The sequence below is a fragment of the Petromyzon marinus genome, chromosome 3 (assembly GCF_048934315.1).
Source record: "Petromyzon marinus isolate PM22_M1 ecotype Great Lakes invasive population chromosome 3, UKy_Petmar_22M1.pri1.0, whole genome shotgun sequence".
Classification (NCBI taxonomy): domain Eukaryota; kingdom Metazoa; phylum Chordata; class Hyperoartia; order Petromyzontiformes; family Petromyzontidae; genus Petromyzon; species Petromyzon marinus.
Genome location: NC_133669.1, coordinates 12,718,079 through 12,745,283, shown reverse-complemented (window position 1 = coordinate 12,745,283; position 27,205 = coordinate 12,718,079). Strand labels below are relative to the sequence as shown.

At 44.2% G+C, this 27,205-nt stretch overlaps 1 protein-coding gene and 1 long non-coding RNA gene across 3 annotated transcripts; one reads left to right on the top strand and one right to left on the bottom strand.

The window, feature by feature from the left end:
• Window positions 1–10,079: 10,079 nt before the first annotated feature.
• On the bottom strand, window positions 10,080–21,975 carry LOC116954065 (complement C1q tumor necrosis factor-related protein 1-like). Of its 2 annotated transcripts, none has more exons than XM_032974491.2 (3): window positions 21,829–21,975; window positions 14,810–15,044; window positions 10,080–12,327 (listed from the first exon to the last, which is right to left on the bottom strand). In XM_032974491.2, the coding sequence occupies exons 2-3, from the start codon at window positions 15,036–15,038 to the stop codon at window positions 11,759–11,761; spliced, it is 798 nt and encodes a 265-aa protein (XP_032830382.2). In that variant the 5' UTR covers window positions 15,039–15,044; window positions 21,829–21,975; the 3' UTR covers window positions 10,080–11,758. The 2 variants fall into 2 exon arrangements, with proteins under 2 accessions (XP_032830382.2, XP_032830373.2); XM_032974482.2 differs by having other exon boundaries at window positions 14,810–15,041; window positions 21,829–21,956.
• A 100-nt stretch (window positions 21,976–22,075) lies between these two features.
• Window positions 22,076–24,814, top strand: LOC116954080 (uncharacterized). The gene is made up of 2 exons (XR_004404685.2): window positions 22,076–23,002; window positions 23,602–24,814. It is a non-coding gene; the product is annotated as an uncharacterized LOC116954080 (long non-coding RNA).
• The last annotated feature ends 2,391 nt before the right edge of the window (window positions 24,815–27,205 follow it).

Sequence of the window (27,205 nt, the reverse complement as noted above, 5' to 3'; positions counted from 1 at the left end):
GTGTCTCCATGTGGTGTCACAGTGTCTCCATGTGGTGTCACAGTGTCTCCATGTGGTGTCACAGTGTCTCCATGTGGTGTCACAGTGTCTCCATGTGGTGTCACAGTCTCCATGTGGTGTCACAGTCTCCATGTGGTGTCACAGTGTCTCCATGTGGTGTCACAGTGTCTCCATGCAGTGTCACAGTGTCTCCATGCAGTGTCACAGTGTCTCCATGCAGTGTCACAGTGTCTCCATGCAGTGTCACAGTGTCTCCATGTGATGTCACAGTGTCTCCATGCAGTGTCACAGTGTCTCCATGCAGTGTCACAGTGTCTCCATGTGGTGTCACAGTGTCTCCATGCAGTGTCACAGTGTCTCCATGTGATGTCACAGTGTCTCCATGTGGTGTCACAGTGTCTCCATGTGGTGTCACAGTGTCTCCATGCAGTGTCACAGTGTCTCCATGTGGTGTCACAGTGTCTCCATGTGATGTCACAGTGTCTCCATGTGGTGTCACAGTGTCTCCATGTGGTGTCACAGTGTCTCCATGCAGTGTCACAGTGTCTCCATGCAGTGTCACCGTGTCTCCATGTGGTGTCACAGTGTCTCCATGTGGTGTCACAGTGTCTCCATGTGGTGTCACAGTCTCCATGTGGTGTCACAGTGTCTCCATGTGGTGTCACAGTGTCTCCATGTGGTGTCACAGTGTCTCCATGCGGTGTCACAGTCTCCATGTGGTGTCACAGTGTCTCCATGTGGTGTCACAGTGTCTCCATGTGGTGTCACAGCCTCCATGTGGTGTCACAGTGTCTCCATGTGGTGTCACAGTGTCTCCATGCGGTGTCACAGTGTCTCCATGCAGTGTCACAGTGTCTCCATGTGGTGTCACAGTGTCTCCATGTGGTGTCACAGTGTCTCCATGTGGTGTTACAGTCTCCCCATGTGGTGTCACAGTGTCTCCATGTGGTGTCACAGTCTCCATGTGGTGTCACAGTGTCTCCATGCAGTGTCACAGTGTCTCCATGTGGTGTCACAGTGTCTCCATGTGGTGTCACAGTGTCTCCATGTGGTGTCACAGTGTCTCCATGTGGTGTCACAGTGTCTCCATGTGGTGTCACAGTGTCTCCATGTGGTGTCACAGTGTCTCCATGCGTGTCACAGTGTCTCCATGTGGTGTCACAGTGTCTCCATGTGGTGTCACAGTGTCTCCATGCGGTGTCACAGTGTCTCCATGTGGTTTCACAGTGTCTCCATGCGATGTCACAGTGTCTCCATGTGGTGTCACAGTGTCTCCATGCGGTGTCACAGTGTCTCCATGTGGTGTCACAGTGTCTCCATGTGGTGTCACAGTGTCTCCATGTGGTGTCACAGTGTCTCCATGTGGTGTCACAGTGTCTCCATGTGGTGTCACAGTGTCTCCATGTGGTGCCACAGTGTCTCCATGCGGTGTCACAGTGTCTCTTTGTGGTGTCACAGTGTCTCCATGTGGTGTCACAGTGTCTCCATGTGGTGTCACAGTGTCTCAATGTGGTGTCACAGTGTCTCCATGCGGTGTCACAGTGTCTCCATGCGTTGTCACAGTGTCTCAATGTGGTGTCACAGTGTCTCCTTGTGGTGTCACAGTGTCTCCATGTGGTGTCACAGTGTCTCCATGTGGTGTCACAGTGTCTCCATGTGGTGTCACAGTGTCTCCATGTGGTGTCACAGTGTCTCCATGCGGTGTCACAGTCTCCATGTGGTGTCACAGTGTCTCCATGTGGTGTCACAGTGTCTCCATGTGGTGTCACAGCCTCCATGTGGTGTCACAGTGTCTCCATGTGGTGTCACAGTGTCTCCATGTGGTGTCACAGTGTCTCCATGTGGTGTCACAGTGTCTCCATGTGGTGTCACAGTGTCTCCATGTGGTGTCACAGTGTCTCCATGCAGTGTCACAGTGTCTCCATGTGATGTCACAGTGTCTCCATGTGGTGTCACAGTGTCTCCATTTGGTGTCACAGTGTCTTTGTGTGGTGTCACAGTGTCTCCATGTGGTGTCACAGTCTCCATGTGGTGTCACAGTGTCTCCATGCGGTGTCACAGTGTCTCCATGTGGTGTCACAGTGTCTCCATGCGGTGTCACAGTGTCTCCATGTGGTGTCACAGTCTCCATGTGGTGTCACAGTCTCCATGCGATGTCACAGTGTCTCCATGTGGTGTCACAGTGTCTCCATGTGGTGTCACAGTGTCTCCATGTGGTGTCACAGTGTCTCCATGTGGTGTCACAGTGTCTCCATGTGGTGTCCCAGTGTCTCCATGTGGTGTCACAGTGTCTCCATGCGGTGTCACAGTGTCTCCATGTGGTGTCACAGTGTCTCCATGTGGTGTCACAGTGTCTCCATGTGGTGTCACAGTGTCTCCATGTGGTGTCACAGTGTCTCCATGTGGTGTCACAGTGTCTCCATGTGGTGTCACAGTCTCCATGTGGTGTCACAGTGTCTCCATGTGGTGTCACAGTGTCTCCATGTGGTGTCACAGTGTCTCCATGCGGTGTCACAGTGTCTCCATGCGGTGTCACAGTGTCTCCATGTGGTGTCACAGTCTCCATGTGGTGTCACAGTGTCTCCATGTGGTGTCACAGTGTCTCCATGTGGTGTCACAGTGTCTCCATGCGGTGTCACAGTGTCTCCATGTGGTGTCACAGTCTCCATGTGGTGTCACAGTGTCTCCATGTGGTGTCACAGTCTCCATGCGGTGTCACAGTGTCTCCATGTGGTGTCACAGTGTCTCCATGTGGTGTCACAGTGTCTCCACGTGGTGTCACAGTGTCTCCATGTGGTGTCACAGTCTCCCCATGCGGTGTCACAGTGTCTCCATGTGGTGTCACAGTGTCTCCATGTGGTGTCACAGTCTCCATGTGGTGTCACAGTCTCCATGCGATGTCACAGTGTCTCCATGTGGTGTCACAGTGTCTCCATGTGGTGTCACAGTGTCTCCATGTGGTGTCACAGTGTCTCCATGTGGTGTCACAGTGTCTCCATGTGGTGTCACAGTGTCTCCATGTGGTGTCCCAGTGTCTCCATGTGGTGTCACAGTGTCTCCATGCGGTGTCACAGTGTCTCCATGTGGTGTCACAGTGTCTCCATGTGGTGTCACAGTGTCTCCATGTGGTGTCACAGTGTCTCCATGTGGTGTCACAGTGTCTCCATGTGGTGTCACAGTGTCTCCATGTGGTGTCACAGTCTCCATGTGGTGTCACAGTGTCTCCATGTGGTGTCACAGTGTCTCCATGTGGTGTCACAGTGTCTCCATGTGGTGTCACAGTGTCTCCATGCGGTGTCACAGTGTCTCCATGTGGTGTCACAGTCTCCATGTGGTGTCACAGTGTCTCCATGTGGTGTCACAGTGTCTCCATGTGGTGTCACAGTGTCTCCATGCGGTGTCACAGTGTCTCCATGTGGTGTCACAGTCTCCATGTGGTGTCACAGTCTCCATGTGGTGTCACAGTGTCTCCATGTGGTGTCACAGTCTCCATGCGGTGTCACAGTGTCTCCATGTGGTGTCACAGTGTCTCCATGTGGTGTCACAGTGTCTCCACGTGGTGTCACAGTGTCTCCATGTGGTGTCACAGTCTCCCCATGCGGTGTCACAGTGTCTCCATGTGGTGTCACAGTGTCTCCATGTGGTGTCACAGTGTCTCCATGCGGTGTCACAGTGTCTCCATATGGTGTCACAGTGTCTCCATGTGGTGTCACAGTGTCTCCATGTGATGTCACAGTGTCTCCATGTGGTGTCAAAGTGTCTCCATGTGGTGTCACAGTGTCTCCATGTGATGTCACAGTCTCCATGTGGTGTCACAGTGTCTCCATGTGGTGTCACAGTGTCTCCATGTGGTGTCACAGTGTCTCCATGCTCACATGAATGGTGCTCATTTGTTCTATTGACTCTGGAGGGTCGACGGGTTTGAGTCGACTCCCGGCCACAGCAACACCCGTGAATACACCATTAAATACGAGTGCAGTGATGTCAGCCATTCCATAGCTGATACAAAAAAAGTCATAAGCATGAATAAGAATGGACTTGGTATATTTAATTATAATTTCAACTCTTGAAAACCCATAATTTTAATGTAGTACATGTTTACGTTATTATTCCTTCAATTAGAATCACCCAAGATAATCCACTCAATCGTAACTATGTTGCAAATACAGTACAATGCTCAAACATATTTTAATGTGGATACTATAAAATGTTATTTTGGATGTAAAATATATTACTATCATATATAACACACAAACCGCTAGAAATATTTACATACAGTCGATTTTCAGACAATGACAAGACTGTTTATTATAAGTATACGTTTTGAATTGAACAATCTAAACCATATGGATGTGGAAAGAGCGTTTTTGTCTTTTGAACAATGCAGCATTCTCTGTGCCAGCAAGACAGTCCATAAAAAAATATATTAAAAATAAATTCCAAATCGTACCCCAAGGCAAGGGATCCCAAGCATTCCCATACCTAAGCAGCTATACACTCGCATAATACATTTATTGTGTCAGAGTGGAAAATATCGATAGACATAAGCATCATGCTTTAATAATACAGGTGTCTGTCTGGTTAATTTCCAGGCACATTAAAAAAAAATATTTATAAAAATGTGGAAAAACTTAATTTGCTAATTATAGCTGACAAATACTTAATATCACAATTAAACAGGTTTTCTGACACATCTTTCTTAAACAAAAAAAGTGTTCAGCTGCTCTTTCCAGCACCGACTCAAAGAAATACTTAACTAATGTCACATTAGAGTTGCTGGTTAATATTTCGTTGAGGCAATTATTATTAAATACAATGTGCTATAACCATGCCAATGTGAAACACAATCATGCATCTACATTCCATAAAAAAAATACACACAAAATCCCAGTGCTAGGAAATAGTTATAACGCAATACTGCAATCATTTTCTTTGCAAACCTTTGCACGGTTTTGTAAAATGATTCACAGCTGTGTTTTTCCAACATGTGTGGCAGCTTTCCAAACTGTTATTGCATTTCTACTAAAAATCCTTCCTCGTGGCAATAAACAGGATAGGTGTCAACCACCATTATTTAATTTTTTGTGTTTAAGGTAAAAAAATTGCCCAAAGCATCTGGAAAAGAAATCGTCTTGATATGACACCTAACTCCGCAGGTGGTATTGTCGCATCCTCGTTAGAGCATAGCTTGGACATTAAACCTAGCTGCCACTTTTAGAAAGAAAGAAAAAACATTTTAACAATCAACACATCAATCAAACAAACACGTTTGCGATACTGCGTTGGCAGTGGTGTATAAACCTCTCCGAGGATCGCGACCTTATTGTGGTGGAGAGCTTTGCGTGTTCCAATGATCCCGATAGCAAATCCGTCGGGAGCCTCGTGCTCCTTGGCGGCAAGGTCAAAGGGGAGATTCCAGACTAAAAGCGACCCAAGAAGTCCTCAATGACAGGAGAGGCAGAGACCGTGGATCCCAACGGCTGTGGAGGCAGAGACCGTGGATCCCAACGGCTGTGGAGGCAGAGACCGTGGATCCCAACGGCTGTGACCGTGGATCCCAACGGCTGTGAAGGCTGTGACCGTGGATCCCAACGGCTGTGACCGTGGATCCCAACGGCTGTGGAGGCAGAGACCGTGGATCCCAACGGCTGTGAAGGCTGTGACCGTGGATCCCAACGGCTGTGACCGTGGATCCCAACGACTGTGGAGGCAGAGACCGTGGATCCCAACGGCTGTGGAGGCAGAGACCGTGGATCCCAATGGCTGTGACCGTGGATCCCAACGGCTGTGAAGGCTGTGACCGTGGATCCCAACGGCTGTGACCGTGGATCCCAACGGCTGTGACCGTGGATCCCAACGGCTGTGGAGGCAGAGACCGTGGATCCCAACGCCTGTGACCGTGGATCCCAACGGCTGTGACCGTGGATCCCAACGGCTGTGGAGGCAGAGACCGTGGATCCCAACGGCTGTAAGGACGGACGAAGGCTGCAGCGGGAAAAGTGGCTCCGGTCATCGCCGCTCGCCATGCCACTGAACCCAGCCACGATCCCGTCAAGGTCGTGTGGATCTCGCCCGCGCACTGGGGTTCCCACTTAAATTAACTCCACGTGCAGGTCTTTGTCAGGTTCTGCCGACGACGGTGTATAACCACCAAAAAACCAATGAGATACAAACATTTGTCAATTAGAATGCTCTGAAAGGAAAATATATGTTTGATATTTTGGGCAATGGTCAGTATTCATATATCAATAAAGTTCCATTATTCCAGAGCCCAATATGATGTAATATTCCCTTAGCAAATGAAGCAAGGATAATTACTCATGGAAAATCATGAAATTTAATGGTAAAAAATATGTATTTTTTATTTTGTTGCAGGTGATTTTAATGTGTTTTAAAGTATATAAAACTAGCATATAAATGGCATTAGAATTATGCCACATGTTATTAATGTTTATTTAATAGCGAATTATGTCACTTAAGTGAGGTTCTCAAATTTTGCGGAAAGAATTATTTACTCTCCGACACTCTGCAATTCAATAAAAGTGTTACAATTCAGGGCCATGATTTCAATAATATAAATAAATAAAGAATAAGTCAACGAATTGGGGTGGAGGGGTAGCACCTGAAGCGTTTCCAAGGGTTACTAGAACACATTGCATACAACAAACACCAATTGAAAAAACATCAGTTCTTATGGGCCCAACTCGATGCATATACTGTGAGCCGAAAAATCTATATTAATCGATTAATTGATGCATCATCATTCCACTTGTTACTCTCAGCATTTCCCCCGCACCTCCGACGAGCACGGTTGGCTACGTACGGTGCAAAAGGAATTCAACATACATATATACATGTATGCAAGTACACCTAGCACCTACTCGAGATTAATTCATTGCAACGGTGTCGTTAAAAGCCATATGATACAATTAAAGGTGCGGACCTGCAATCGCTTGCTCATGTTACTGCTGAAGGAAAGGGCCTCCACAAAAAAAAGGGAGCTCTCGAAAGCACATCAAGTGAATGATTTTGTCTTACTCCATGCTGGTCAGGCATCTTCGAAGAGGAGGGGGTACCCACACTTTACCCCACCACACAGGCATCAAGGCGACCTACCGATCGGCAAACCGCGGTGCGCCCATTTGAACTGTTGGGTGGACAGACGCGAGGAGGGCGGGGGGGGTTAATAAACGTGCATCGTCGTGGCAACTGCCACTCCTGAACGTCTGCGACCTGTGGATTGCAAGTGCGGTGTGCTAAGGGGCCGTCCAATAAATGACGTCACGCGATTTTGGACGATTTTTTTAACCCCCCCTACCCCTCGTCACACGGCGTCACAAAAAGTCAGACCCCCCCCACCCCCCTCAAATATGACGTCACAAAGCTCTGCCCCCCTCCCCCCCCCCAAAAAATATATGTATATAAAACATGCTTCAAATCGCTTTAAACTATTGTCATTGTAGTGCGTATTTAATGTGACGCTGCACTCTGATGTAGGAGAAAACATTTATTAAAAAAAGTCTATTTAATTAAGTAGAACGTTTTGATTTAAAGCTTTCGTGACTGCAGGGATTCATATTCTTGGTTCTTTCGGTAAAGTCACGTTGAAGGGAAACAATTTTATTGTTTTATATTTTTATTGTTTTATTGTTTCCCTTCTACGTGACTTTACCGAAAGAACCAAGAATATATATAAGTAGAACGTGTTGTTTTTTTTATTTAAAGTTGCGCATTTTGATGTGACGTCACATTTCTCAAACCCCCTCCCCTCGTCACAAATGTCTGACCCCCCCCCAGGTGCGTGACGTCATTTATGGACGGGCCCTAACCAAAACACCCGAGCAGCATCACAAATCCATGTGTGTTGGTGCTAATGCACAGCTGAAACGCGTTTAAAACCTGCGCCTACATGCACTATGCAGCACCATTAATGTCATGGCACGTCGTGTGAAGAATGTTGTCAGCATTCCTTAAGAGCGTGGTTGTGGAGTGGCGATCCACATGTGTGGAACCTGTTACGCACGTGATCACGAGATCGGGTGTGTAAGCGGCCTTCATATTTGTTCAATGAAAACACGGTCAACTTATTTGCATACGCCAATTGCACACTGCAGTAATAATGACGAGTACATTCGATGTCTCCATGAATACTAATCGACACAAGTTTGTTTTAGTTGATGTTGTTTAAATGTGTGAGACCTTACGAGATATAAATTCTGTGGTCGTGACTGTAGATTGTTGCGCAGCCTAATTGTGTGGGGTTTTTTTCTTTCAGATTGAGCAACAACGTGTTGCACTCAATGAACTCAACTGCAAAATCAAAATGCATAATCATAATTAATTTTCTACCTACTGCTGAATGAATGTCTCACCAGGTAATCGCCATCCCTCAAACGTCTTGTGATGCAACAATCCATCTAGCTCCTGCACACAGCCGATCTCATCACTTCAACTCCACAGTTGGCATCTCCATCATCAACATTGACAACTGGCTATCCACCTTTCCAGCATTGTGTCACGGCTCTGCCCAGTTACTCTTTTTCCAAGTCAACATGATGTCGAACTTGAAATTGTTCTCGGATCCATGTCTTCATCCGTTTGTCTGTCAATTTTACTCCAACCATGCACCTTTACATGTATCATTGCATACCTTGCAGCTTATTTGATTTGTAAGTCTCCGTTTTTCGCACCCATGTCGTCGTAGACAATATGCATTTATTGAAAGCGTACTTCTTTAGGCACATTGGTATGTTCCTTTCATAATCAAGTTCAGTTTTACAAAAGCACTCCAAGCTTCTTTCGCTTGCCTCTTTATATATAAAAAAGTGCTATGAAGGGCCATTGCCCAAAACGTCTATTACAAAGATGTAATTTTAACGCTGTGTTATTGACGAACGTGTTGAGCGTTTTATCATTTGTACTTGTGCACCACTGCCAATGCAGCAGAAGCGTCACCAAACAATTCGTTTCTTTAATTACTTTGAGCTTGGTCCACCTTCTACAATTGACGCCGATATACAGACGTTTATTCTAGATTTGAAGTTTTCGTAACTGCAAGGATCCATGCTCTTTGGTTCTTTCGGTAAAGTCACGTAGGTGAAAAAATAAAAATAAATAAATTTAATCACGACTTTTCTTGACCACTTTAGCAATTTGTTTTCTTGCTGTGGTTGTCCCACCTGATGACGGGCGCTTGTGTTGCGCCCGAAACGTCACGTGATTAAATTGATTTTTTTTTTATTTTTTTATTTTTTCACCTACGTGACTTTACCGAAATAACCAAAGAGTACAGACGTTTATCTTGAGCCACAATTCATATGCCCTGAACTTATTTTACTTTTCCGTGTCATTAAATGTATTTCCACTGCTGTCGCTTTGCACGCTTAACGCTGGGCCGATTCAATGCAGTAAATTACCAATTTCGAAAGGTATTTTTTTTGTGCAGTCATCAGTGACTGATCTGTAATCGCCAACCGTGTGGTACATGAGAAGCCCTTTAGTGCCACAGGGAATTACCAGACATTTGAGACTGGGATCTTAAAGGTGCTCGGCTCAGTACTCTAAGAAGATAATTAACTCAGAACCACAATGCGAAATCGAGTTAATCTACGGCACTGTAGTCAACCCTTTGTTATCCAATGTCATAGGGCACATACATAAGTGTACAACTTCATGCGGTCCAAAATGGTAATCACATTAAAAATTTATATTTTAAAATAGGAATTAATGTGTATGTTTGAAAAAAAGAATGTGAAGTGCTCAATGAGAGCATAATAAATACCATATGACTGCAACAGTATACAGCAAATATCAGCGGGTAATTGATAAGATTTGACATCTCTTCTGAGCAATCAAAACTGTTTTGCATCAGCCTTTCTTTCAATGGAAAGAAACTAATATTTCATCCTGTAATCATTACAATAAGATATTCCCTTAGCAGATTTGGAATGTATCCAGAAACACAGACTCTGGAACAAGAAACCAACATTTATCTTTTTCCTGCTGAGTTAATTTTCGTGAAAATATAAATATATATAGAGTATGGCACACAGAAAAAAACTGCAATGTAGCAGCATATGCGCGTTTAATGTTGTCATTGTTTATTTTGTAAAAAATGAGCAAAAAACAACCTCAAAATATAAGATTTTGCACAGAGGAGGGTTTTTAATGACAAGCAAGTCCTAAAGTAAACATGAGAATTACTATAAAATATATATACACATACAATTAATTGTACATGTACAACTATTTAATCGACCTACTATTGGAAGAGGATCATCCCACACCATTTAGGTCGAGGAGGTTAATTGACCACACTTCACCATGCTGGTCAGTGCTGGGTGGTGAAGTCGGGGAGAATAGACGATGGAGCATAGTATAGTACAACAATGCGCTTTGCTGCACTGCACTGCTGGCAACTTAGCCCATGTGGCCATAATTAACATTTCAGCAATACGACTCAATAATAGAGGTTTTTTTGGGTTAGATATATAAATGTGTCGTTAAAACCCGCCACCACCAAACACAGCCAACTAGTAAGGGTTGTCACGTAAACAGAACGTGCCAATTCGTCACCAGTACAGCACAGTTTTGGAGAGCCAAGCCACAACATTTACAACCTGAGTACGACGTTTCGCCAGTAATTACAACTAGCTTCATCAGGCGACAGCCAGATTTGTAGCGAAGTCTTACTGTTTCGTTCTTTATATAGAGGCGTAGATGTATTGACCACGCTTCTGCGCTCTTGCACAAAGTTGGAGGGGGGGGGATTACTGAGTCAACGTACATTATGCTTGTGCATTATGCAAGCCCTTTGATCTTGTCCTTCCTGTCTATTGTGTGCATTAAAATAGCCGTACCAACGGTAATCCCTGTTGAAGTACGCTGCCCTTTATAGGCACGAACTCTGCCCAATATTCAATTGCACGTGGAGGAATATGACCGTGATTTTTTGGGAGGGAAATCTAATACACCGTATCAAGCTCTTCATTGTTTCCATGATTACATTTTATTTTTATATTTATGAAATATTCCAATGTACATTTAAAAAAACAGTTCTGACTATATACATTGACACTGACATTATACTGTAACTAGCATAAACAAAATCTGAATTGGTCAACGTTACTTGTCTGAGTCTGTAGGACGCATTGCCATCTCGCCGTCTCAACTCGCCTCTACTCTGCCATCTGCTGTAGGTTTTGTGCAAATTAATTTTAAATCTTGACTTAAAGCTTTCGTGACTGCAGGAATTAATATTCTTGGGTCTCGTAGATAGGCTCGAAGAAAATAACTAAAAATAACGATATTTTATTTTCTTTGAACCTATCTACGTGACTCTACCGAAAGACTCAAGGATACAAATTAATTTTGTTCCTTCAACGTTTTCTCAACTTGTCATTGACAACTAACCCAGGATTTGCTGCCACCTTCTGATTATTTCAGGAGTCTGCTTATTTCTAACGTTTGAAACATTTCATTAAAACAAGAATCACCCCCAATGTATATTCGGGTTGTTTGAACACATTACAAAAACATTTGTGTATGTAGTTAAGCTCTGTAAAAATAATTGGGACTGCACTTTAAATACGAACATTTTTAGTTGAATATGAGCAAAATTCAGAGAAGAGCATCAACAATTTAAGATGTTTCTAACAATAGTTAAAATATTCAGAAATTCTCGAACACTGAACCCACCAAAGCTCTTTTTAAGATGTTTTTCAGAACATAAAAAGTCTGTACAGGATGACAAATTGGCCTAGATTTCTGCATCAGTTGGAATAACGAGGTGGCCATTAAAGATAATGTGCACATCCTCATTATCGCTAAAAATGGCGTTTTCCCGGTCCTTTTTGTACAGACGCACCCAGACTTCATCCTTGGCGCGCAGCTCCAGCATGATGCTCTGGCTCTGCATAATGCTGCGGTCTGCCGACTGCGCGTAAAGGATGGCCTTCTCATCCTCGTTCTTCATGAGGTGCAGGTAGGTCTCCTTGAGGTTCCAGGTGTGCACGTTGAGGTTGAAAGTGTAGATGCCGGGCACCGAACAGCGGAAGCGACCGCGGAACATGTCAAAGTCCCCCTTGCTGCTCCTGCTGGCTTTGTTGACGAACACGAGGTCGAAGAGCAGATTCTGCCCTCCGTCATCGCTGTGCATTGCTTTGCGTCGCCCAACGGAGAAAGCGGAGAAGGGGTTCTTGTCCGACTGACCTGACGATCCCTTCAAGCCCTTGTCTCCCTTTCCACCAGCTGGACCTATCGGTCCTGCCTTGCCCTCCTTGCCGGCCAGTCCTTGTTTGCCACGCTCGCCCACTTCTCCTTTATCCCCTGCACGCAAAGTTGAATGATGCCAAGGAAGTGTTTTTTTTTACATTTACACAGGAGTCAACATGTAAATGCAGTCGACAAACTTGGTATCACAGAATACACATTGCAAGGGAATGCTTGACCAGATGGCACGACTGGAGTTTCAATTATTATTATTATTAGACTTGGACAATTGAAGTATAAATGCTTTTGATCTTTGTTTCTATCTCGGTTTACAGAACTGCTCATTGTGTTCAGTTTGTTGTCCTTCCCCTGCACCTCTGATTAGCACGGTTGGCTACGTATGGTTTGAAAGACGTTGAACATGTATGCATATACCGTATATTCCTTTCCGTTAATAGTTTGCCTTTGTTAAAGGTTGGTTTACAAATGTAATAGTGTTTATGCCATTTAAAATTTATTTTTCAATGCTGTGCACCTGATTTTTACTCTTACATTGCCCTATAACCCAGTTTTCCATTTAAAAGGAGACTTGTAATCTGAATGGGCTCTTATCTGGGTAAAATAAAGAAAGAAAAAAGACAAATTATTGTGTCATCTTCACAAAAATTACTGTCATTGTAGTTACACATTTGTGTTTATTGGACTCCATTGTACATCAACTATAGAGTACCACGTAACATTAAGAATTGATCACGCTATACATGCACCTATGATCACCAAACCTTCAAAATATAAGTTTTGGAACTCGATGGTTGTCAGCAGAAGACAGTGCAGCAAAACGTAATTGTTGTATTCTACTTTTATGCCCCCACATTTATGCTACCTACTTTCACCAACTCACACTGAAACATGTGATAAAGTATGGTCAAAGAACCTTCATGACCTGCACAACAAGGGAGGGCCCTCGTCCAATAGTGAAAAAGGGATGTGCATGCACATATAGGCCTGGAATGCACAATCCCACTGCGGACACTACACGCTCGCTTACCCTCTTGTCGTCTAGGCCAGGAGTTCTCAACCGGGAGGTCTGTGGCTATCATTATGGAGCCAACAAAGGTCAGTGGTTCATATGGGTCAGCGCTTGTGGACCCGTGAAAGGCTAAGTGGCTGGCATTAGGTGGTCCGTGACATTTTCAGACCACCTCCACAAGCTCTGCAGTCATGAAAAGGTTGAGCAGCCCTGATCTGAACTCTTACGTGCCCTAGAGAAGACCTCTCTCGTTGCAACGAATCGTTTATTTAAGCGTGGAAACATACATCGGTATGGTATTACACTATTGAATAATGGTAACAACAGCTGTACTCACTTTGTCAAGTGAAACCTAAAACTCACAAAAAATAATGCTGCTATTCGTAGGGCTATATTTTCCGACACTCTGCACGTGCTCGTGACCTGCACTACTATACATTTTACACAAGGTTTAGTTTCCCACTCAATATTTTCAGGAACGCTGCTATAGGCTGGCTAGGAGCAGGGACGTCTATCTATAATAATACGATATGATTGTATCATCATTATTGTACCCTATATTCCTAAGTACTGTCCTTAAGCACATCTGCTAACCCTGAGCACGTAATTTGCCCACCATTCCCCATGGTCACCGCAGTATCGTGAGAACAAAATAAGGATGAGATGGATGTGTCGAGCATTTGGAACTGTTCCAGCTGAAGCACCGCTACTGCATAAGATGGGAGCCTAAAGGGGTATTGCCAGCAAGACACGTTCACGTAAAGTAGATCAAAAGAGTCACAATTAAACACACGGAGCAAGGCAATGTCAGCAAGAATTAAGAGAGTGATTCATAGTTTATTGGAAAATTAAATTGAACAGCGGAGTAATGATTCAATGAACCGTGGAAAATCTGAGTTGTGATTTTTTATTTCAGAATTAATTATTTGTTGAACATCGTGGTCATGGATCGGCAACCTGTGGCTCCGTAGTCGCATGGGGCTCTTTAAGAGCCTGCTTCGTGACGTAATTTGTGAAGGAGCGTCTCGTATTCACGTGTATTGCGGCTCTTGAAAAATAGTTTTTTTTTCTCACCGAATAAAAAAAAAGTGGCTCTTCTTGTTATTATGATTGCTGAGCCCTGATCATGGTGAATGGTCACCGCCTCTAGTGGCTCCAAGGTAATGTAAACCGATTGCATATAATATACAGTATACGAATAGAAAATAATAACACCTGCACACGTAATTCAATGCATGCACCATGAGCATAACAACTACTACTATTCAAAGGTGATTCAATACTTTGCTCGGCCTCTTCCTATATATGTACAGATCTTATGTCCATCCAATGCTGGATGAGGGCCTCCCCATGCTGTGCGGGCTGTGGTGGATTTCAAATATTACACCACACCAGTCAGAGCAGGTTGGTGAATTTGGGGATCGACAACTTTTCACCCTCGCCAATCTACACACAAGATATAAATGTTCCCACTTTGAAGCGTACAATCTTCGCTTAATTACCACAATGTAATGTGCAGCCCTCGGGAAAAATAATGGGGAAAAAGTAAGACGCAAAGACAGGCCCCACCTTGGAGCAGATCGCGGCTCTGTGCGCTGATAATCGGAGTGGGCGAGTGCCAGGGGCTGCCATGGGCGTCGCGTTGATCTCCGGGGCAGCATCGCGTGCAGCTCTCCCCGTCTGCCCCGGCGCTCTCCTCGCCTGCTCCCTCCGCCGATTCGTCTGGAGCCAGCCCAAACGAGCGAGCGGGCAGCAACACGACGAAGGCAAGGACAAGTGCAGCCTCGTGGACCAGCATGTCCTACTGGGAACGCAGGAGGCAACGGACGGCAACCGAAAGGGCCCCGACTGTGAGCAATCGACGTCCCATGTTAATGAGACACGTAACCAGGATGCATGGCGACCGGCTTTCAAGGGATGAATGATAGAGGGAACACTCCAAACGTGCTCGGGGAAGAAGGCCATGATCTGGCTGGATGTCAAACATGGTTGACTACGTATGGTGGAAAAGAAGTTCAACATACATGCATACAATCATGGATGAAAGCTGTCTCAGTTGAAAGACGAAGCAACGGACAGAGAGAAGTGGCGAAACCACTACAAGGAGCTATCGGTGAAGGTAACGGTCATATGCCAATAGGCAAAAAGATCAAAGGACTAGAATAAAACTGATAATGATCAGGAATGAAGGTTTTCTCCAAGCCCTCACCATCTCTTATTGTCTTGCAATTCAACAGTCCATCTACAGTGAGGGAAAAGTATTTGATCCCCTGCTGATTTTGTACGTTTGCCCATTGACAAAGAAATGATCGGTCTATAATTTTAAAGGTAGGTTTATTTGAACAGTGAGAGACAGAATAACAACAACAAAATCCAGCTGAGATTAGGAGCACACTCTTAAAGGGAGTGCTCCTAATCTCAGCTTGTTACCTGTATAAAAGACACCTGGCCACAGAAGCAATCAATCAATCAATCAGATTCCAAACTCTCCACCATGGCCAAGACCAAAGAGCTCTCCAAGGATGTCAGGAACAAGATTGTAGACCTACACAAGGCTGGAATGGGCTACAAGACCATTGCCAAGCAGCTTGGTGAGGTGACAACAGTTGGTGCGATTATTCGCAAATGGAAGAAACAAAAAATAACTGTCAATCTCCCTCGGCCTGGGGCTCCATGCAAGATCTCACCTCATGGAGTTGCAATGATCATGAGAACGGTGAGGAATCAGCCCAGAACTACACGGGAGGATCTTGTCAATGATCTCAAGGCAGCTGGGACCATAGTCACCAAGAAAACAATTGGTAGCACACTACGCCGTGAAGGACTGAAATCCTGCAGCGCCCGCAAGGTCCCCCTGCTCAAGAAAGCACATATACATGCCCGTCTGAAGTTTGCCAATGAACATCTGAATGATTCAGAGGACAACTGGGTGAAAGTGTTGTGGTCAGATGAGACCAAAATGGAGCTCTTTGGTATCAACTTGCCGTGTTTGGAGGAGGAATGCTGCCTATGACCCCAAGAACACCATCCCCACTGTCAAATATGAAGGTGGAAACATTATGCTTTAGGGGTGTTTTTCTGCTAAGGGAACAGGACAACTTCACCGCATCAAAGGGACGATGGACGGGGCCATGTGCCGTCAAATCTTGGGTGAGAACCTCCTTCCCTCAGCCAGGGCATTGAAAATGGGTCATGGATGGGTATTCCAGCATGATAATGACCCAAAACACACGGCCAAGGCAACAAAGGAGTGGCTCAAGAAGAAGCACATTAAGGTCCTGGAGTGGCCTAGCCAGTCTCCAGACCTTAATCCCATAGAAAATCTGTGGAGGGAGCTGAAAGTTCGAGTTGCCAAACGTCAGCCTCGAAACCTTAATGACTTGGAGAAGATCTGCAAAGAGGAGTGGGACAAAATTCCTCCTGAGATGTGTGCAAACCTGGTGGCCAACTACAAGAAACGTCTGACCTCTTGATTGCCAACAAGGGTTTTGCCACCAAGTACTAAGTCATGTTTTGCAGAGGGGTCAAATACTTATTTCCCTCATTAAAATGCAAATCAATTTATAACATTTTTGACATGCGTTTTTTCTGGATTTTGTTGTTGTTATTCTGTCTCTCACTGTTCAAATAAACCTACCATTAAAATTATAGACTGATCATTTCTTTGTCAGTGAGCAAACGTACAAACTCAGCAGGGGATCAAATACTTTTTTCCCTCACTGCAACTCTTTCACACAAGCTCACTCCAGCTCTGCGGTCAACATTTTCTTGGATGTGCTCCCTCATTTGGCTGCCACTTTGTCATAAGTATAGACCACTGGTTATCGTTCATTTTCGCGATGTATTCTGCCCAAGCCCACTTACTTATCTTGACAGTCAGTATGATGTCCCTGACTTGAATGTTATATAATCCCTGTGTAATTCCAAGCGTGTGCCTCTACATGTTACTTTTGCAGCTTGAAATACTTTTTTGTGGTCCATGTCCGTCCTTCTGATACATATTTTACAGCAGGCAATGAACACCGATGTAAAAATCGGTTAACGTCATTATAATGTATTCACATTGCAAAATCCCAAACAAATAATAGGATCTGTTTATGGGCAGAAACCACACGTATATGGTATCCTGAAGACATCCGTGAAGTGTATCTGAGGAAAATATGTTACAATTTACTTAATTCATATTTTAAATTTGGTCAATATATATTACACATTGTCATTGCACCCAATCATGTTGACAAAAATGGACAATAAACAGTGTTTTACGTAGTGGTGGGACTCATCTGCATTTGAGTGGCACACTCCCCACGCTAGTTTGGTATCATCACTAACCGCACACTGGCCGATGTTTATGAAGTATGGTCACACACTATTTCCCCCCAAATGGATGTGCAGCCTGAACCAAGGCACTCAACTCAGTCACTTGCAACTATTGTTTAAAAAAAAGTTTAACATCGACAAGGTGCAGGTGCGAGAGCAGGGTGCAGTTAAGAATCACTGGTCATGAACAAGACGTCTTGTTTTTTCTTGCGTTCGCCATAAGGAATTGCAACTTAAAGATCCAGATCCAAGTTATAAAGGCACGCGATGGCTTCGGGTGAGGCTGAGTGAATTGTTGGTGCTTCTGCCTCCATTTGCAAAGTTGGCAATGGTTTGCAATGTGCCCTATGGTTTAGTCAGGGTCTCTACTCCGGGTTTCCTTTGTTCGCTTGATTGTTCCACTCGTGAAGGTGGTGACCTGATCTGGCGTGGGTGGTGCGAACTCGAGTGAGCAAATTCCGATGTTTTTCAGCGAAGGTCGGCACCAGGTGGAACGCGGTTCTTGATTTGAACCTTATGGCGGGACCCCAGGGTCCCGAATAAACGGAAGTCAAAATTATAATTAATTTATTTTTGGTGTGACTCCGTCCCACCGCGCACATAAACGTCGCGACCCACCTGGCGCGGATCATTCTGTTGTCGTTGTCGTCCAAGCGCAGCAGCAGCGAGGACTAATGCGCAGAAGAGCTGAACACGCGAATCCACTCCATACTCGGGTATGGGCAGGATCATAATAAGTCTTATCCAAAGCTGCTCAAACTGCCTACACGACTTAAGTCCTTTATTTGTCATAACGGTATGCATAATAATACAGTGAAACTGCTCTCTTATCTTTATTATTATTATTTGTGACCTACCAATGTCTGCAGCTAGGATCAACCGTTGACAATCCTATTACCTGCAGATATTTAACAAATGAGATGCGTTGCACCGTTAATTCCTCCTGTTTGATAATACTTCTCTTGTCCGTATGCATCTGTGCAGATAGGTTTTTTTGCGGTTAAGCCATAGCCCCCACATACCGCTCGTATCAATGTGGATAAGAGGAGCGGCGACCCACTCCTCTGTAGAGTAACATTGGTATAAACGCTTGTTACAATATTAAAAGCGCATTGAAAACGCGTACTATTTTATGTACTGTTTACAAACTGTGTTCACAAATCCACACTGATAAACACGATGATTGACAGAGGGGTGTAAAAAAAATTCGATAGTGTATTTAAATGGAGGTACTGCAGGTAAGTAGTTTTCAGTTTTAAAGGCATAGTTTAACAAGACAACACTTTCCACAATCCTTCAAACCCATTGGTCAAAAAGAGCAAAATTTTTGTTTACGTTATATGTTTATGCGAGAGCCTGGGGGCTTATAGGACCCAGGGGTCCTGCCATAAGGTTCATTTGACAATTGCTCTCTACATACACAACAGGCAGGGCCCCTATCTGAAGAATCAAACTGGAGACACAATTGAGCACACCTGAGGTCACGTCGAACATATTTAACCTGCCGTAATCACATTTGAGTTAAAATTAAAAGATGACTCAATTATTTTTTTTAACAAAAGTTCATTCAAAGGTAGTGTTCTAATTGGAAACAGATGTGTCCTATCTTGACAATTCCGATATGCTTTGGAACACACACCACGTTGTAAGTTGCACATTGTACGAAAGACATTGCAGATGTAAACTGAAGTTGGCAGGAGTTCATACTAAGACCATTCTGTACGGGTGGTCTTAGCAATTATCAATGGCTAAGTATCTTATTTCCTTGTTTAGTTAAAACAATCGCGAGGACTGTTATCAGATGCCAAAATGACCAACTCCATGGATATTAGAGCAGTGATTTTGTAAACTCATTCTCGTAATCCCATCATTATCCAGCTTGTCGTGTGTATAGTTCTTGTACAAGCTCATGTACAGCCTGTGGTCATCCACTGCTAGATGAATTCCTCCCCAAATGTCGTGTCACGTGTGGGGGTTGTTTGAACATACTTCAGCACACCGGTCAGTGTGGCTTGGCGAAAGCAGTGAGAGTAAATGTGGGATCATAGAAATATAGTAGACCAGTGGACTTTGCTGCACTGCATTCTGCTGCCTACCACGTGGTCCCATGATCCTTGTGAAAACGATATTCTGATTGACTTGTGAATCAGGTAGCCCGTGTGACAGACAGGTTACACAATCAGTCGGTCGAGGATGGCACTTTTAGAAGAGGTGAAAGTGCCGTGTATTATTCATGCAAATAAGAGGTGTGTTTAATATAATCTACGCTTTGATGTAAATTGCACATTTCGCTACGCCGATAACAAAATCACCCAGAGTGCTCTCGATCTCATCAGATTAAGGAAGCTAAGCAGTTTGGAGCCTGGAAAGTGCTTGGAAGGGTGTTCACCATGCACAAAAGATGTATTAAAAGGCATTGTGGGCAGTAGAGAACAGTGCAGCAACATTCATTATTCAGCACCCTTACCACCCAGCTCACTAACCCAAAGTAACCAGCGGTGTTCAGCTTGGTTAAAACATCCCTCATTCAGCAGTGGAGTGACAAAAACGGACTGAATGTGTTACGTGCAGCTTTGTTCGTGGCAGCTATGAAGGTAAGCATTTTGGAGACCGGTTAAAAATTGTGTAAAATGGGCCACGGGTTCACATTTTTTAAGTATTATGAAAACATGTTACTGTGCTTATATTTAACGTTTAACGCAGCCGCAGTGCAATACAGTATGCTCAGCATTATGAATGGCATTTCCTTACCCCTCCCTGTGTCGCAAGGCTAACCGCTGGCTGCGAGCAGACAGTCCAGTGTTTTTTTTTTCGTTGGTTCTCTCAGAAAATCCTCCTGAAATATTATTGATGTATGGGCATTGCAGCGGCGGCGAACTGGCCAGCAATGACATTGCACGATGAACCCGGCGACTTGATTTTCACTGCCGGCCTCGGCCAGCCCAATATCGTCACACAAACTGCGGTCCTCCTAACCATCGAACAAAGGACGGTCACCGCTATCGTGCGCTTTCAGGTGCGCTTCTGCGCAGCCGTCTGGAACGCTCTTCCTTCCAATATTAGGAAGCCACTGGGAGCTATATGCACTTTTAAATTTAGTTTGGAAAAAAAAAACTAATTTCTTTTTAGAACTGCTCTTTGTGTGTTTGTTCGTTGTCCTTCCCCCGCACCTCCGATGAGCGCGGTTGGCTTACGGTACTGTTGCAAAAGAAGTTCAACACACGGTGTATAGACAGATATCAGAGGCGATCGATGTGTAAAACGGTGCTGGCTCTCACTTCACCAACGCGCACGGACCAGCGTGAAGAAGTACTACGGGGCAGTCTCGTCGGCTTGTGAACCTAATTCGCTCCTGAGATATGTACGTAAGTCGAGGACGTCCCGATGGGAAGTCCTCGACTTACGGTAACCCCCCTCCCCACCACCGGCACAGAGGAGGCCTTCATCCATCCAGCTGCGGGTTTACAAATGGGATGCAAATTGTTCATGGATGGATGTGGACGAGGGCTGTTAATTTGCCATACGTCGAAGTCACACCACCGCGGTGCCGATGGAATGTTACAAAAAGGATGTGACATTGCAAGCAAATGAAACATGTTACGTCAACGGTCAATACATTGTTTGGATATTGTAGCGACACAAATGTGTGTACTTACGCAACATGTATTATTACCAATAATAGTTTTGTTTTCGCCGTTGGGCGGGTCTAATGATGCATGAGACGTGAAATTAACTTCTAAAGCAGTGTCTGTCTCCACTCGAGGTTGATGTGAGCACCTTCATGGTAAACACAACTTGTAAATAATGTAATCAAACAACAATAATATAAAAAAAAGACTTCGCATATAGGTTTAACATTTCACTGACTGGGAAGCGATTCGAGTGAACAAGTCTATTTTGCAAACGATAACCTGAATCAACCAGAGTTCACCATTACGGACTTGAACAAAAGTTAGCTTAATTAAAGACGAACTAAAGACGAACTTTAATTAATGCCATAGCTAAAGAAAACGAAACACGTATATTGCAATAAGGATAAAGACACTTATATATTTTTTTTTAAAAAAACACGAGAAAGTGTTTCTTGGCAGATGCCTAAACTTCACAAACTCTTGAAAAATAGCAAGAAACAGCTGCGTCCATTGCATAAGCCACTGTACAGCCTGGTGCCGGCTCCGCTTCTGTTCACAGTCCCCCTTGTCCGCAAGCGGACGCCGCCTCTCGAGTCTGTTGAGACGCCAACAGCCACGGAGGGTTTAGCAACTCACCTTCAGCGCACCGACTTTAAATTCGACGCTGTGCCCCGGTTTCTTAACAGGTTCCTTGCGTGCGGCAGGCGGAGAGATGCCCTCTCTGGTGTCTATTGCTTTGCTCCCCAGAAGGACGAGAGAGAGAGAGAGAAAAAAAATATTTGGGGAGGAGAGAGAAAGAGAGAAAAAAAAGACTCAGAGCTGCCCCCCTCGCCTTTTTTTGTGTGCTGGCAGCTTCCAAGAAAAGACACACACGCACGTGCGCACACATAAGTGGGAGGGCCGAGAGTTCTCTCAAAGCAGTGGTGGTGTGTGTGCCAAGATGTCTCAGTCACACCAAGTAGGTTCGCAGGCACCAGCCCACCGAAAGCCATCGAGACACACTTGCATTAGGTATTTAAAGCGGAGACCTGCGCTGTAAAAGTACTTGAGCAAAGGAAGGAAAAATGCTCGCGCCGTATTAATGACCTGCATATTTCTCTTGCTCGTTCATTCGACTAGGCAAATGTTCCACAAATATTCCACATTTTTCATTTATTAGAGGGCGAAGCTGAACAAACGTTTCTCTGAGAATTAAAATGAATAAATGGCCTGTTGGTCGATTGGCCATCCACACAAACTAACTGGGAGCAATTGTTTAAAGGAAGCAAACGTTGGGCTGTTTTTGTTAACCTTCTGGGCCTCATCAGCAGTGTCACTTGACCACTGGATAAGGGATCTTGACGAAAGGGAGGCCCGTATTGAGGGCCAATCGTGACTCCAGCACGTTGATATTACATCAAGTCCTTGTGTGCGTGTGGACGGTGTTGGAAGCGAGAGCGAGTCGTGTCGCAGTTAACGAAAAAGATCACGCAGTGGAACGAAGAAAAACAACGCCGGAGTACTACGAAATACTTGTATTTAATAATGTATTGATGACCACCCCTGTTGTGTCCTCGATAATGGCCACGGTCTGGAAAGGCTGAGGCACGGTGGGCACGGGTTACACAAATATTGACAGTTTACCAGATGTTATTGGTGTGATAATGTGATAAAAAATATCATTGCTAAGCCTAATGGTTACATTTGTTTGATCAACAGTTGCTCAATAAATATATGCTATTGCGATAATGTGATACATTCTCTCTCTGTGCAGTAAACACAGCGCTTCAATCTCCTGGAAGCCAGGGCATTTTAACCATCTCCATAAAAGGTTTCCTTTGTGTTTTTTTTTACTTACATGGTAACGTTGTGTAACAGCAGACAACAGCTTGAGCCGGTGATTTTTCAGCTCTGGTCACTCAGTTCGTAGGAATATTTTTGTTCCAAAATAAGCATATTTTCTCCTTATCGATATTAAACAAAGCACTAATTTGGGAATGTATTCACTTCTAGATTTAAAGCTTTCGTGAAAGCTAGGATCCATATTCTTTGGTTCTATTGGGTAAAGTCACGTGACTTTACCCAATAGAACCAAAGAGTATGTATTCACTGTTGATATTATTGCATACACACACACACAGATTGTGCCGACACTATTATTATTTACAAGTGTGGTATTTCCTCTTTATTTTGTTCAGAAATAAAGACAATAAAATACAGAGTGAATCTGTCACAACACAAAACATCTGCTTCATATTTGATGCGGAAGGGGTGTTTTTTGTCTGCAGAAAAGTTTTTTCTCAACAGATGTTTGAATTTATCAAACTGCCTCGGCGTAATTTTCTGTGACACGTAGATTATTGTTTTTTTATACACAGTGATGAAAGGCACATGCTAAAGCATGGCTCATGTGCTCTCTTTCCCTTGCAGGTTCGTGGCGCTTCAGTCTGTGGCACATCTCATTCCTGCATCGCCTGATCATGTGCAACAGGATCACAATCCATGTGGAAGCACTCGGTGTGACGTTCAACATTCACATGCAGGCATAACGACTACTTTTAGAGTTCGTGTTTTGTCATGTGTATACATTACATCTATATTAACAGGAAAACGACTTTATATTATGAATTCACAATGTATTATACCAACATGGCCTATACCTCGACTAGACTATGCCCAATTGCCATGTGAAACAGTGCTGTGGAATTATTGCAGTTATTCAATTGTAGGCAATGCCGTGTAGTGTCTACTGAACTGTGATCGCATCCCCAGTAACCTCGATTCGATCCCTGGCAATTCTTATCTGAGCCTGCCATCAAGTCTCCTCAAAGCCAATTGAGTCAAAAGTAATAAGGAGTATCTTGGGGTGCAAGCCAGAATCAAAAGACTCATCACATTCATCATTAACCCTGTCTGACAACAGAAAAATAGTAAGTTGACATTTTCGGCAATGGAACTTCTACATAATGGGGAGATTGGTTAATTATTGCTCTAGATTTTACTGAACACTGTGGACCCCTTATAAAACTGGGATATGATAAGTTAATAAATAAACATATTCAACTAATAAAGATGTGCATCTACAGCCCTTTGTCATTCCACTTCTAGATGAGGGCCTCTTAATGCCGTGCTGGTCTTGGGAGTTATTTGAGCACACAACTTTTTCACAGATCAAACCCAGACATATTTCTTCATCAGCCGAGATCAAACACTGTGCAGTTATACGCTTATGAAGTTCAACAAAATTCCACCATATCTAAGTGTAATGAGAGAGCGCCACCTGGGGGGGGGGGGTTACAGGGGACATCTGCAATATTCGGGAACCATCTAGAGGGTTCCACGAGGGGGCATGGCCGTAGGCGGAGCTTAGCTCCGCCGGGGGGCATATAAGCGGAGGCAGGAGAGGACTTCTGCCTCCGCTGGAGTCCTCTCCAGCGGAGGCAGGACTGCATCGCCGTGGCCAACGACCACGTGGCGAGCCTCCAGCGAAGCCGTCTCTCCTCCGGGTACACCGCCAGCCAGCGGCGTGGACAGAGAGAGAGAGGGAGACGTACCACAGCAGCGGACGAGGGAGTGAGAGAACTACCCAGAGAGAGAGCGCGGAGCTGTGCAGACATTCTGTTGAATAAAAGACACCAGTCCAGAGTCGTCGTGGAAGTCGTTTATTACATTGGTGTCAGAAGTGGGATACGGCTACTGCGGAGGGTCCGGCGTCGCGGACCCGTTCTAAAGCGCCTCGATTATGCTGATGGTCCCATTTGTCTTCGCTTTGTTATTCGCCTTTTAACGCCGGCTCGTACAGTTCATGTTGCTTGTGTTTTACACACCCTTGTTGTTGCCGCGGGGTCTTTTATTGTGTCTCTCCATTACTCGTGCAAATTCGTTCTTAGCTGGGACGGCTAGGTTTTTTCATCATGGGGGGGGGGGGGGTGATGTAATAAGGGAGTGCCACCTGGGGGGTTACAGGGGACATCTGCATGGCCACCGCTGGGTAACTGGTATCCAATCTGGAGTAGGGATTCAATCTAGGCCAAAGGTAACGGGCGGAGCTACGGGGAATATTCGGGAACCATCTAGAAGGTTCCACGAAGGTCGTGGCCGTAGGCGGAGCTTAGCTCCGCTGGGGGGCATATAATGGGAGGCAGGAGAGGACTCGGGGTCGGTGTGGGAAGCCTCGGGTCTGGACTGCATCGCCGCTGTACCTCTCCTAGCCAACGACCACGTGGTGAACCTCCTGCGAAGCCGTCTCTCTTCCGGGCATGCCGCCAGCCAGCGGTGTGGATGGAGAGGGAGAGAGAGAGAGGGAGACGTACCACAGCAGCGGACGAGCGAGCGAGAGAACTACCCAGAGAGAGAGAGAGAGTGCAGAGCTGTGCAGACATTCTGTTGAATAAAAGACACCAGTCCAGAGTCGTCGTGGAAGTCGTTTATTACATAAGTACAAATAAAATCCTGCCACCTGACCACAGATTCCAGTGACCGGACTCCCCGGGTCTAACCTGGCCAGGTGGCAACCCTATTCAACAAGCTGGCTAGTGGGTGTTGATGATGATGAAGAACATAGATGTAGGAGCATAGTAGAGTACAATCTTTGTTCTGCTCTGCCCTTTTCACTACTTGTAACATAGCCCTGCTGCAGGCTACAAGACCTGTCTTGTGCAAGGTGGTCACTCAACCAAGCACTATCCAGACTCAACTCTGATTAGCTGACGACATCTCACGAGATGATGCACATTCTGGGTCATCTAGTCATAGCGTGCAGGTTTTAATAGGTACAGTACTCACAGTAGATACCGTTACAGTATAAAATAGCAGATTAAGAGTACATCAGAGTAAATACATTGTCTGAAAATGAATATACCAAAAATAACGTTGAATAGTTTTATTGTTATTCGAGATACTGACATAAATTTGATATGAATACATGTAATAGATGTATACGTTTTAGTTTATTTATATTCACGAATTAATATATTTCTACATGTCCATCATTCACTATAATCGATCTAATTCGGTAGCATCAACAATACGATGTTTAAGTTCTTCAAGGTCCCTTGGTTTGCTAGTGTAAGACTTCCCGGAGATAAAAAAAATTATGGTTTTAAGGCTGGTAACCGGCGGACTTGTCATTATATGAGAAAATGTGAATCACAACAAAATAAAACGTAAAGGTCTAATGAATATATTAATTTGAAATTTATGTCAGTATCTCGAAAAAAAATTCAAAAATATTAAACTTTATTTTTGGTATATTCATTTTCGGACACCCTATATAATTGTGCATGAAATGAATGAGACGCGTAACAAAGATTTCACTTTCCCCTTTCATCTAAGACAACTCGTTGAGTTAAAAAGATCTCGTAGTTTTATTGGCAAGACGACGTGGAATTTCTTGAAGATGGTGAACCAATCGATGGGAGACACCTGGTTCACCATCACCCACTTGTTATCCTGCCAGCAGTCTGCACAATGGCAAGGGAAAATAAAGTTAGTACACATATTCAATATAGATGTAGACTATTAGATGGTGTGATCAATATTTTCCGACATGTAGACCTCCAAGTGATAGTTTTACATACAGTACCGTATGCACGATACATGGAAATAGTTATTGTGGATAATTTGGAACTGTTGCTATTACGACCTGTGACAACAATACAGAATGCTTAGGCAAAGTAAACTGCCCCGTAATAATGTAAACCATATGTAGCCCAAATACATAGCTATACATGTAAGTTGTAATAACATAGACCGATTTTAAAATAAATAAATATTTGTTGGGTGATCTTAAGAGCAATACTTCAAAATATGTATATGAATAACCAATACATGGGACGAGTGTTTATTCCTGAATATATTTTAAAGGATATATATTTTTAATCATTACAACGTTTATCATTAAATTAAAACCCCAAACTAAATTATATGAACGTAATTTAAAATTGTATCTGCATCTTCCTGTGTGTTTGGCATGACAATCACCTGGACATGAGACTCGTAGGTTTCAAAGTGCATTTACTTGTGTTTTTTTTCG

Excerpts from the sequence above, each read along its gene's own strand:
- LOC116954065 (XM_032974491.2), bottom strand. The coding sequence starts at position 15,038 with ATGCTGGTCCACGAGGCTGCACTTGTCCTTGCCTTCGTCGTGTTGCTG. Across the intron at positions 12,328-14,809 it reads GAGCCGCGATCTGCTCCAAG|GGGATAAAGGAGAAGTGGGC; the intron begins GTGGGGCCTGTC and ends CTTTGCGTGCAG.